At 49.2% G+C, this 12,863-nt stretch overlaps 1 protein-coding gene across 1 annotated transcript; it reads left to right on the top strand.

The window, feature by feature from the left end:
- Nucleotides 1-3,645: 3,645 nt before the first annotated feature.
- On the top strand, nt 3,646-8,676 carry LOC141094724 (uncharacterized). Its single transcript, XM_073580622.1, has 2 exons — nt 3,646-3,687; nt 4,123-8,676. The coding sequence occupies exon 2, from the start codon at nt 5,215-5,217 to the stop codon at nt 8,434-8,436; it is 3,222 nt and encodes a 1,073-aa protein (XP_073436723.1). The 5' UTR covers nt 3,646-3,687; nt 4,123-5,214; the 3' UTR covers nt 8,437-8,676.
- The last annotated feature ends 4,187 nt before the right edge of the window (nt 8,677-12,863 follow it).

The raw sequence follows: 12,863 nt of genomic DNA, 5'->3' as shown, positions 1-12,863 counted from the left end.
GAACGCTCACTACCTCACCAGGACAAAACAATACAATTTGGATTGCTTTTAAAAAAGCAGTTTGAACACCAGTGTGCACAGAGCAATGCAGCTAGCCTTAAAAGGCAGGCTAATCACCACCAGCGCTGCTGCACAAAAGGAAAAATCTTCACCTTTCACTGCACAGTAACTACAGTGAAAAGCGCTAGCAGCAGAAGCAGTTTTTTTTTCTTTTTGCCTTCCTAACGCTCTCCCTACAGAATCAACAGCTGCAGCAGCTCTCCCTATTCTGAGATCAGCATGAGTAACATGGTGGTCGGCGTCCCCGCCCTTTTATACCACCTGTGACGCCACACAAAGCAAGCCAATCACTTGCATGCCCTTCTCCAAGATGGTGGTGACCGCTGCCTATGTCATCACGTTGCCCTCAGTGTCCGTTCTTCATGATTGGCTGAAAAAGGGCGCTAAAGCATCTTTTGAAACGCGACTTTGGCGCTAAAGTCGCCGACCTCGTGGCCGACCTCACGCTAAGGTCGGGTTTCGTTTCATGAAACCCAACTTTGGCGAAAGTCGGCGACTTTTGAATTTTTTCGACCCGTTGCGCTCAACTCTACTTGTAAGTGCTGGACACCGCTTCCAGCCGGGATCTCTTGCAGTGTCCTTTTGGTAGGAGCCAGGCTCCATGATGAGGTAGTTCTTATCCATAAAAGGGCTATGTAAAACCAAGAGAGGGCACCAAGAGAGGTGCAAACTATTTACAATGACAGTTCCGGATCACTCAGCGTCCATGATCTCCACAGTTCAAGTGTGCAAAACGCTGCCAATAAAACTGGGCAACAAAACTGGAAACATCATGATAACCAAAAAATTAGAAGAATAGAAAAACAGGAAAACAGGCACAATGGTGCAAATACCCTCCTGGGTAACAAAGTTAGTTGTTCATCTTTAATGGTGTTCCCTTCCTGGGGTACTGGAAGCTGATGATTTGGACTGTTGCTTCCAGGGAAGAACTTCTGGACATCCTCTTTCTGCTGATGAGTTCCCCTAGGACGAGGTGGTGGCAGCTGGGGCAATTGCTGCCTTTGGTACAGCTCGGGTAACTACCTGTACCATGGGGTGGTTAACAGGGGTGGATGTTGCCTGCCTGGCGTTGGTAGGTGTGATCACCATAGTGGGTGGCACTCCCGCTGGGGGAACATAAGCGTGTTCCTTCTTATAGGCCCAATGAAGTCTTCAGGAATGCGGCGCACGTTCAGCGCGTACCATCCACGCAGTCCCTCATGCCGGGTAAAGGTTACATATTCCCCCGGTTGCAGGTCTCTAACAGGGTGTCCCTTCCTCAGGTGTGACTCCACATCTCGCCTGCTGAAGAACAGGTCACTGATCCTCTTGGGGTCTGCAATGAACCCAAACCCCCTCTCATGGTTCACATTGAGGACCTGTCCCCATCCAGCTGAGTCCCGGGGACCATAGTGACCAGCACGGACCTTTTCCTTCTGGTCCAGATCTGGGTCTAACACAGCCAGCCTCCTCTGTTCCCTTTCTCTTTGCTCGGCTGCCAGCTGATGTATGGTTTCTTAGCAATGAGCCCATGTCTCATCTTCTTCTTCCCGTGGCCTGCTACTACCCACGGTGGACAGAGGCACTACCGCTAGGGGTGCAGGTGTTTCCCCCCAGGGTTCAGAGTCCCGGTCCCAGACGAGGTCCAGCACCACTTGCCCGGACGCTGCAGCAGCTACACACCAGGGGCAGGGACAGTGGACATACCTGGGGCCTCCTAGGGGTATCCACGGAGATAATGTCTGGATGTCGGCAGTGGTGGAGCAGATGGCAGTTCCGGGTCCGCAGGGGTTTCTGGTGGGACCTGTGCAGCCGCGTCAGGTCCAGGTTGGGGCTCGGCTTCCTCTGCCTCAGCTCCCCAGCCCTCAGAGAACTCCTATTGGTAGGCCGCACTCTGCCGCGGTGACAGCGGAGAGGTGGTGACAAGCGCTGCCGGTGGTGTTGCAGCGGCCGCAGGCTCCACAGGGTCTGCCTGGGGGAGATCCGGTGCAGCAGTGGTGGGTACCGGTGACTGGGGTACCGCTGATGGAGGCCCCTCCTGGGCGTGCTGCCAATTCATCCTCCATAACGCCTCCTGCCTCAGTCGCAGACGGGTGGTCAGCTGGGCTATCTCATCCTCCAGCTGCTGCCGGTTCATGCCGGAAGCCAGATCGGAGCCTTCAGCCATTACGCCGGGGAGATTCAGCTCAACTTCCCTTCGCTCTTCAGGCCTCCTTTCTCCTTCCATCATGGCGTTCTCTCTCCCTTCTTCTTCCTGGCTGGACTCTTTTCCCGCCACCGGCTCCCGCTCCTCCTTCTGGGGGCGGCGTCTTCTTCCTACTCCTCCATACCAAGCCAGTATATGAACCCCTTGGGGGGTGGGCCATGTTGCTGTCACATAGAAGTACAGACAGGGGAGGCCCAGGACAGTTTGCGGTCTTTTCTTAGGACCACCCATGTTGTCACGCCCTTTCTTCGCCGCGCCGGCGGCCATTTTTAGCGTTCATTTTACAGTCTATCAAATTGGGTCTTTTGCACATTTCCACAAACTTTCAAGTCCAATAAATCGTAGGCACACAGAACCCGATGGCACCGGGCTTCGTCATCCTGTTCGTGACGCCAAGTTGGGTCGCCCTCCCAGGGCTGTGGGGTACTCGGTACCGGGCCCGATGAGCTTCAATGAGAGATGTCACGGTAGCTGGGACCCAGCCCGTGGCCCTGGGTGCCCATTATAAAAGGGGGAAGTCTATGAATGATTCGTGACGCCACCTGTGGTGTTCGACAATGAAGATGTAAGCCGACCCTGCAGACAGATCCTCTGGGGCAGATGGTGTGGTGCAACAGTAATGTTATAGCCCTCCACAGGCAGGACTGTAGTCCCAGGGCAGAGTAGGTGAAGTGAAACTTAGATGGTGTAGTGTCGGGCGCAAGGGATGTAGCAGTGCTGGGCGGGTTGGTGCAGGAATAAGTGGAGGACACCAGGGCATGTAGTTCCAAAGCTTTACTCACAGTCTGTTGCAGGTACAGGTGCCCGCATCCGTGCCGTGTCCTCCGGGTCAGGAGCTCAGCCAACTTCCAGGCAAGATGAAGTACTCCTTTCTAACACTCCGCCAACATATGTGCCTTTTCTGAACGTCTCCTCTTATAGCGCCTTTGAATGAAGTACTCCCAGTACTGAGTTACACTGGAGTTCCTCCTGTCAGATGTTCCTATGAACTCTACTTGTACGGCAGACAGCTGTAGCCTGCTTCGGGGACTCCTTACTACCTAGTCCCGGCTCACTATTGTTGCTGTTGCGCCCCCAAGTCTTGTGTTGGAATAACGAGGTGACAACTTCTATTCCTCCGATGTCTGCTGCAGGACAATTAGTATCCATACAACCTCGGGGACCGGACCCCGGCCTTGCGCTGTGAACTTGGGAAGGGTTCTCTCTTCCAACCCTGATCCTTAGTCCTCCTATTCTTCTTACGTTCCATGCTAATCCTTCTTCCCAATGGAGAATCAAGCTTCCTTTCTCTGTCTCTTTCCTGTGCCAGCAGACCCAGAACACTGTGGCCTGCTGCAACACTTCCTTCTTCCATCCCTCTCCCGGGGATCTTCTCTGTCTCCCTCTCTGTCCTTCTGTCTCCCTCTGCTGCCTCTATTTCTCTGCTGTAATATATCCAAATGGTACAACTCCATACTTCTGCTGCTTGACCATTTTGCTGCATATTTAAATGTGCTTGCTAAAGCTTTGGTATAATTCATTTGTTGCACTGTATGTAATACTTACTGCTTTAGATCTGTGACTGGGGCCTTTCTAGATCTTATCAGGTGGAAGGTGCTATAGCATTTTGCCACATCTTGGTCTAGTGCCTTTGATCATCAAACCATCCCCTGGTGTGCTGGCCCCAGCTGCCAAATTATACCCAACCATCTCCCACAATCCCTCTCTCCTGACCCTGTAGTGTGGCCTATATATGTAGTAGTTGCTAAGGGGAAGCACGCAGTGTGGGGTACAGCACGCAAGCATCCCATAAGCAAAGCATCACAGAAGATAAGCATCCAGCAAAACGGCAGTTATACATGGCATGGAATTAACATTCATCTTCTCTCTTCACACAGGTAATCAACTGAGCCACCCTGCATGTATTTACTCCATTCACTGCCAGCAAGCAGCCTGAATGATACAACTTCCCACCTCTGCTGCCTCTATTTCTCTGCTGTAATATATCCAAATGGTAATCAACTGAGCCACCCTGCATGTATTTACTCCATTCACTGCCAGCAAGCAGCCTGAATGATACAACTTCCCACCTCTGCTGCCTCTATTTCTCTGCTGTAATATATCCAAATGGTAATCAACTGAGCCACCCTGCATGTATTTACTCCATTCACTGCCAGCAAGCAGCCTGAATGATACAACTTCCCACCTCTGCTGCCTCTATTTCTCTGCTGTAATATATCCAAATGGTAATCAACTGAGCCACCCTGCATGTATTTACTCCATTCACTGCCAGCAAGCAGCCTGAATGATACAACTTCCCACCTCTGCCGCCTCTATTTCTCTGCTGTAATATATCCAAATGGTAATCAACTGAGCCACCCTGCATGTATTTACTCCATTCACTGCCAGCAAGCAGCCTGAATGATACAACTTCCCACCTCTGCTGCTTCTATTTCTCTGCTGTAATATATCCAAATGGTAATCAACTGAGCCACCCTGCATGTATTTACTCCATTCACTGCCAGCAAGCAGCCTGAATGATACAACTTCCCACCTCTGCTGCCTCTATTTCTCTGCTGTAATATATCCAAATGGTACAACTCCATACTTCTGCTGCTTGACCATTTTGCTGCATATTTAAATGTGCTTGCTAAAGCTTTGGTATAATTCATTTGTTGCACTGTATGTAATACTTACTGCTTTAGATCTGTGACTGGGGCCTTTCTAGATCTTATCAGGTGGAAGGTGCTATAGCATTTTGCCACATCTTGGTCTAGTGCCTTTGATCATCAAACCATCCCCTGGTGTGCTGGCCCCAGCTGCCAAATTATACCCAACCATCTCCCACAATCCCTCTCTCCTGACCCTGTAGTGTGGCCTATATATGTAGTAGTTGCTAAGGGGAAGCACGCAGTGTGGGGTACAGGACGCAAGCATCCCATAAGCAAAGCATCACAGAAGATAAGCATCCAGCAAAACGGCAGTTATACATGGCAGTTAGTCAGGGCAGGAGTCAGGTAACCCACACTTTGCCTTCCCCTTTAACCATGTGCTTTATTTTTATCCTCCTGTGTTCCCTTGCCATCCACATTCATCACCCTATCCCCCCTCCATCACGACTCATACACATCAGCCCCTCTATACTTCCCTCTCCCATGTACAGCTCCCACACACTCCTCACCTTCCTGAGAAACCTCAGCCCATCTTGCCCAAACACATCGCAGAAAAAAACTACTTACAATTCCAACAACTATTGGCTCTTTATCTTCCTTCTCCTACTGATTTCAGGGGACATCTCCCCCAACCCTGGTCCAACATCCCCCAACCTCGACCCCTACCCTACCTCATATCGAAACCACAATAATCTGATTAACATTACTTGCACTCCCTCATCTCAATCTTTTAATTGTGCCCTCTGGAATCCACGGTCTGCTTGTAACAAGCTTCCTTTCCTACACAACTACTTTCTGAACAACTCTCTTAATCTGTTGGCCCTCACTGAAACCTGGATTCAGGATTCTGACACTGTCTCTCCTGCTGCCATTTCCTACGGTGGCTTACAATTCTCTCACTCCCCGAGACCCACAAACAGACCTGGTGGTGGAGTTGGCATACTCCTGTCCCCACAATGCACTTTCCAGGTCATCCCCCCAGTCCCATCACTCTTATTCCCTTCTTTTGAGGTCCACACCATCAGGCTCTTCCGTCCCCTCTCCCTCAGGGTAGCGGTCATATACCGGCCCCCAGGCTCACCCACCCTCTTCCTTGACCACTTTTCAGCCTGGCTGCCACACTTCATGTCCTCAGAACTACCAACCCTCATCCTGGGAGACTTCAACATCCCCATTAACAGCCCTAATTCCACATCTGCATCCCAGCTTCTATCACTAACCACCTCTCTAGGCCTCTCACAGCTTTCAATCTCTGAGACACATAAGGACGGTAACACCCTTGATCTGGTCTTCTGCCGGCTCTGTTCAATCTCCCACCTAAACAACTCACCGCTTCCACTCTCTGACCACAACATTCTCTCCTTCACGCTCACAAATCCTCGCCCACCCCAGCTCATTCCTACCTACCACACAGTCAGAAATCTACAAGCTATTAACCCTCAGACACTTTCAGATTCCCTACACTCATCTCTGTCCCCAATCTCCTCTCTTTCCTGTCCTAATCTGGCTGTTCATCACTACAATGACTCTCTTAGAAGCACCCTTGACCAAGTAGCTCCCCTCACCCTCAGAACCTCCAAACACAGAGTAAAAGAGCCCTGGCTCACATCGCAAACTCAACTTCTCCAGCGATGCTCCAGGAGTGCTGAACGCCTATGGAGAAAAACCCGCACACCAGAAGACTTCATCCACTTCAAATTTATGTTAAGAACCTATAACGCTGCCCTTCATCTTGCCAAACAGACCTACTTCACCACCCTGATCTCCTCACTAGCCAACAACCCCAAGAAACTTTTTGACACTTTTCACTCCCTCCTCAGGCCAAAAGCACAAGCCCCTATCACAGACATTTGTGCTGATGACCTGGCCTCCCACTTTACAGAAAAAATAGATAATATCCGTCAAGAAATCTGCTCCCAACCACCAAGTGCTGTGACTCCCATCCCTTCCTACATCTCCCCTGGCTCACTCTCCACATTTGATCCCATAACAGAAGAAGTCTCCAGACTCCTCTCTTCTTCTCGTCCGACTACATGCACTACCGACCCCATTCCCTCACATCTCCTCCAGTCTCTCTCTCCAGTCGTCACAACCCACCTAACTACAATCTTTAATCTCTCCCTCTCCTCGGGCATTTTCCCATCCTCCTTCAAACACGCCATCGTTACTCCACTACTAAAGAAACCTGCTCTCGACCCATCCTGCACAAACAACTACAGACCAGTCTCCAATCTCCCCTTCATCTCTAAACTTTTGGAACGCCTAGTTTACTCCCGCCTTACCCGTTACCTCTCCATTCACTCCCTTCTAGACCCTTCACAGTCCGGCTTCCGCCCCCTACATTCGACTGAAACTGCACTCATCAAAGTGACCAATGACCTTCTGACAGCAAAACGTAACGGTGACCACTCTCTGCTCATTCTTCTTGACCTATCTGCAGCTTTCGATACTGTTGACCACCATCTCCTACTCTCTAGGCTCCAGTCACTAGGCATTAAGGACACTGCACTCTCCTGGTTCTCTTCCTATCTCTCTGACCGCTCCTTCAGTGTTTTGTTCTCTGGCTCCACGTCATCTCCTCTTCCTCTTGCTGTCGGGGTACCTCAGGGCTCAGTCCTTGGCCCCCTTCTTTTCTCTCTCTACACGGCCCCAATTGGACAGACCATCAGCAGATTTGGCTTTCAGTACCATCTTTATGCTGATGACACACAACTATACACGTCTTCCCCCGACCTTACCCCCGCTGTACTACAGAACGCCAGTGACTGTCTGTCCGCAGTCTCCAATATCATGTCCGCTCTCTATCTGAAACTCAACCTCTCCAAAACTGAACTTCTTCTGCTCCCGCCGTCTACTAACCTCCCTAAATCTGACATTTCCTTGTCCGTGGGTGGTACCACAATAACACCCCGGCAGCAGGTGCGCTGTCTGGGTGTTATGTTTGACACCAATCTCTCCTTTACATCCCATATACAATCCCTTGCCCGCTCTTGCCGCTTACACCTAAAGAACATCTCTAGAATCCGCCCTTTTCTCACTATGGAAACAACAAAAACCCTCACTGTTGCATTGATCCACTCTCGCCTGGATTACTGCAACGCTCTATTAATTGGCCTCCCCGTCACTCGACTATCCCCTCTCCAGTCCATACTCAATGCAGCAGCCAGGATCGTCCATCTGGGTAATCGGTACTCGGACGCGTCCGCTCTTCGCCAGTCCTTACATTGGCTGCCCATTCATTATAGGATCCAATTAAAAGTACTTGTTCTCACCCACAAAGCTCTCCACAGTGCGGCACCCCCTTACATCTCTTCTCTCATTTCTGTCTATCGGCCTAGCCGATCGCTGCGCTCTGCAAACGACTTTCGACTAACCTCTGCACTAATCCGTACCTCCCACTCCCGACTCCAAGACTTCTCCTGTGCTGCTCCTATCCTCTGGAATGCTCTACCCCAAGAAATCAGGACTATCCACAATTTGCATAGTTTTAGGCGCTCCCTCAAAACACACCTGTTCAGAGCGGCCTATCACATTCACTAATCAAAGTCATTCTCTGTGTAAGTGTGCGTGCGTAGCCCATTCACTATCTCCATCCATCCTTCACTCCTGCAAGATGGCTGGACCTTCATTGTAAATACACCATTGTAAATACACACCTGTACTCTGTATCTCCCTCACCTCATTGTAGATTGTACGCTCTCACGAGCAGGGTCGTCTTATTTCGTCTTATTTTGCTTTAATTATTGTATTGTTAGCGTTGTTACTTATGACTTGTGTTTTGAAACTGTTAAACTGTAAAGCGCTGCGGAATATGTTGGCGCTATATAAATAAAGATTATTATTATTTATTATTATTCTACATCCTCACTCACTCACTGAATGAATGACTGACTGAAAAGAATGACTGACTCAACTCTTCCCGCTCTTTTATGTAAACTAAGCTCCACCCACCTCCCAGCACATTTCGTGTTCCAAGCAGGGAGCCACCAAGGGGTGCTATGCTACACTCCAAGCAGGGAGCCGCTGAAGGTGCTTTGCTACACTACTTTGTGGTGTGGGAAGCAGGTTTTGGAGTGTGGTCAGGTGTCTCCACCTTACCTGGATGGTGGGGTACCACACCTCAGGAGGAGGTGCAGTACCTCTGTGGCGACTGAACTCTCAGGGGCACCACAGATGCCATAGTATAACATCTGATTATTACAGCTACATTGCAATTCTGTAACACAGGAAACTGTAAATGGTCTTGTAAATGATTAACGGCTACTGCAAAAAAAAAGTATTGTGCACGGATGACAAGTAAGAAAAAAAATCGTCCCAGTTTTCTGGATGAAGTTCAATGATTTTTTTATCGTGTGAACTTGGCCTTACAGAGACCAGATCAGGAGAGATTTTTCCATTACTGTGTGAATTATTAGTTGTGTGATTGGATAAAAACCTCACGTGATGTACTCAGTGTGGGCTCTTTGAAAAGTTTTGGGGTCTCCTTCTTGCAGCAATAAAAAAATTATGTGATTCCTATTATTTTTTGCCGGACATATAGATCCTGATATGCATATTTGCAAAGACAGGTTCTCTGGCAAAAGAGGTTGAAATAATGGCTCCAATCTCCTGCCAAGTAATGCCAGATAGTACAGCGAATTCTTTCTGGCAGTAAAGTGTAGACGAGTGAGTAACTAAAGTGATAAGGACTTTGTTTTTTTTTTTCATATTGGAATTTGGAACACAAAAATATATTGATGACTATAGCAGAGTCCCGCGCCACACTGTGCAAGGTCAGGATTCCATTGATGTCGGCGAAAGCAGGGAAATCAACTTGAGTGGGTGGTGTCGCCTGTGACTGAACAGAAAATGAAACACACCCCTATGACTAAACAAGCAGGGTACCATATAACTATATAAAGTGCTTTTTGGACATCATTACAGTGCCGTTTTTAATGAGAAAAAGGTGTTAGTGATGGGCATTGCATCACTAACAACGCACTGGGGACAGTTTAGATACCTGAAATGATGTGACAGTTTCCCTGTAATAGCGCAGAATTGGCAACTCTTGTGTCATGGGTTTACCGCGACAGAGAGGAGCCAGAAGACCGCAGTGTCTGATTTCTCCTACTCTTGCAGTGATTAGTCAGTGCCAGGCAGCTGGCCAAGGCAACAGGATCATGGGGTGCATTAAAAGAGGTCTGGATACACATGATGAGAGCATTATACTGCCTCTGTACAAATCCCTGGTTAGACTGCACATGGAGTACTATACACAGTTTAGGGCACCGGTGCTCAGGAAGGATATAATGGAACTAGAGCGAGTACAAAGGAGGGCAACAAAATAAATAGAAAAATAGACATATTGTCGCTCTGCACAGTAACAGGACCGCCTCCCGCATTTAAAACAGTATCCTCAAAAAATAAAATAAATACTGTACATAACTGCAGTAATAATATCCCTTAATTAGCCCTTATGGTAATAATATCCCCCATCCTGGCCCCCTTGTGTCTCATTCCTGGCTCCAGCCTTATGTTCTCCCATCCTGGTCCCATATGTTCTCCCATCCTGCCCTCATGAGTATCCATTCTGGCCCCATGTGATGTCCCACCCTGCCCCATGATCCTGCCCCTTATGTCCCGTGATCCTGCCCCATCTGTCCTGTGAACCTGCATCACCTGTCCCATGATCCTGCCCCATCTGTTCTGTGATCCTGCCCCATCTACTTCCATTGTATCCATCCTGCCCATGATCCTGCACCATGTGTATTCATCCTTCCACATGTCTCCATCCTTCCCCATGATCCTGCACCATGTGTCTCCATTCTGCCCCATAATCCTTCCCTATCTGTCTCCATCCTGCCCCATGATTCTGCCCCATCTGTCTCCATCCTGCCCCATGATCCTGCTCCATCTGTCTCCATGTTGCCCCATCTGTCTCCTTTCTGCTCCATAATCCTGCCCCATCTGTCTCCATCCTGCACCATGATCCTGCCCCATCTGTCTCCATCCTGCCCCCTGTGTCTCGATCATGCCCCCTGTGTCTCCTTCCTGCCCCAATATCTTGCCCCTTTTGTCTCCATCCTGCCCCCTCTGTGTCCATTCTGCCCACTGTGTCTCCATTCTGCCCTACGTCTCTATTCTGCCCCATGTCTCCATTCTTCCCCAGGCAGGATGGAGACACATGGTCCATGTGTCTCCATCCTGCAGTTGAAACATATTGCGGCTTGCCGCTTTCAATAAAAATAGAAAAGCCTTTCTCCTTACCTGACCGCACCATCTGCCTCCATCCTGCCCCATCTGTCTTCATCCTTCACCATGTCTCCCATCCTGTCCCCTGTATCTCCCATTCTGTTCCCTGTGACTCCCATTCTGCCCCCGTGTCTCCCATCCTGCCCCTTGTCGCCTATCCTGCCCCTGTGTCTCCCATGCTACCCCATCTGTATCCATCTTGCCCCTTGTGTCTCCCATCATGCCCCATCTGTCTCCATCCTGCCCCCGTGTCTCCCATCCTACCCACGTGTCTACCATCCTGCACCAGTGCCGCTTTCAATAAAAATAAAAAAAACCTTTGTCCTTACCTAGCCGCGCTCCTCCTCCCTCCATGCCTTTTAAGCACGCACACGCCGCTGAACGTGTGCGCTGACATCAGCTGCCAGTCTCCAATTGGCAGCCAGCGTTTAACTATTGCCACGCAGGCCCGCACAGCAATAGAGTTTAACTGAACCTGGTCTCAGACGCAGGTTCAGTTACTGCATAGGCAGAAGCCTGCTGCTAGGGTCCAATGAGCAGAAGAGACGGGGCCCGATGCGGTTCCCCTCTGCTCATCGGGCCCCATACGCCAGTCAGGGCAGTAAAGCCCTGATGACGGCCCTGGGGAAACTACAATACCCACAGAGATTAGCAAAATTAGGATTATTTAGTCTAGAAAAAAGATGACTGAGGGGCAATCTGATAACCATGTATAATTATATAAGGGGACAATACAAATATCTCTCAGAGGATCTGTTTATACCAAGGAATGTGACGGTCACAAGGGGGCTTTCTCTGCGTCTGGAGAAGAGAAGGTTTTTCCACCAACATAGAAGAGGATTCTTTACTGTTAGGGCAGTGAGAATCTGGAATTCCTTGCCTGAGGAGGTGGAGATGGCGAACTCAGTCGAGGGGTTCAGGAAAGGCCTGGATGTCTTCCTGGAGCGTAACAATATTGTATCTTACAGTTATTAGGTTCTTTAGAAGGACGTAGATCTGGGAATTTATTCTGACAAAATACAGGCTGAACTGGATGGACAAATATCCCTTTTTGGCCTTGCTAACTATGTTACTATGTATATGTAGAGATGAGCGAATATTTCAATGTTCGGTTTGGATTACGATCGTCGAATTTGCAATTTTCACCGATTAATTTGTTGAATATTGGCAGAACATTACCGAAAGCCATTCAGGTCAATGGGAGGCAAAAACAAACGCATGCACAACACCTTATAACAGCCCCAAATGCTGCCAAAACACATCAAATGAGGGACAGACACCAGGAAAGTGGCCTCAATTCACCCACAATACAAATTTTAGCATGGAACTGCAGCAATCAGCCAGGCTTGAGGTATCAGAGTCTGGGACACCATTTACAGCTTTCAATTGAAAGTCACAGTAAGATGAGGTGGGTGAGGGATCGGTGTAGGACCCCTTTGCTGGGAGCCCTGATACCACATGCAACAACTCTACTTGCTTTCATGCTGAGCCACACTCAAGTGGCACAAATATCAGTTTTGTAGACTACCATTGCCAGCCAGAAAAATGTAAGGATAGTGTGGTGTAGTGACCACTGTGTCCGCTAGGGGGCGCTGTGTGGGTGTCCCAGGACAGGCGTATAAGCATTTCCAGTGTCCTGATAGGTGTAGGATGCTGAATGATCATAATGTATCTCAAGGTGGGAGGCTTTGAGATGAAGACTTGTGTATGTGTTGATCAGCAGTGACACTGCTGAG

This window comes from Dendrobates tinctorius, unplaced genomic scaffold (genome assembly GCF_039654945.1).
Source record: "Dendrobates tinctorius isolate UK_male_01 unplaced genomic scaffold, ASM3965494v1 ptg000065l, whole genome shotgun sequence".
Taxonomy (NCBI): domain Eukaryota; kingdom Metazoa; phylum Chordata; class Amphibia; order Anura; family Dendrobatidae; genus Dendrobates; species Dendrobates tinctorius.
This window is presented reverse-complemented; position numbering and strand designations above follow the sequence as displayed.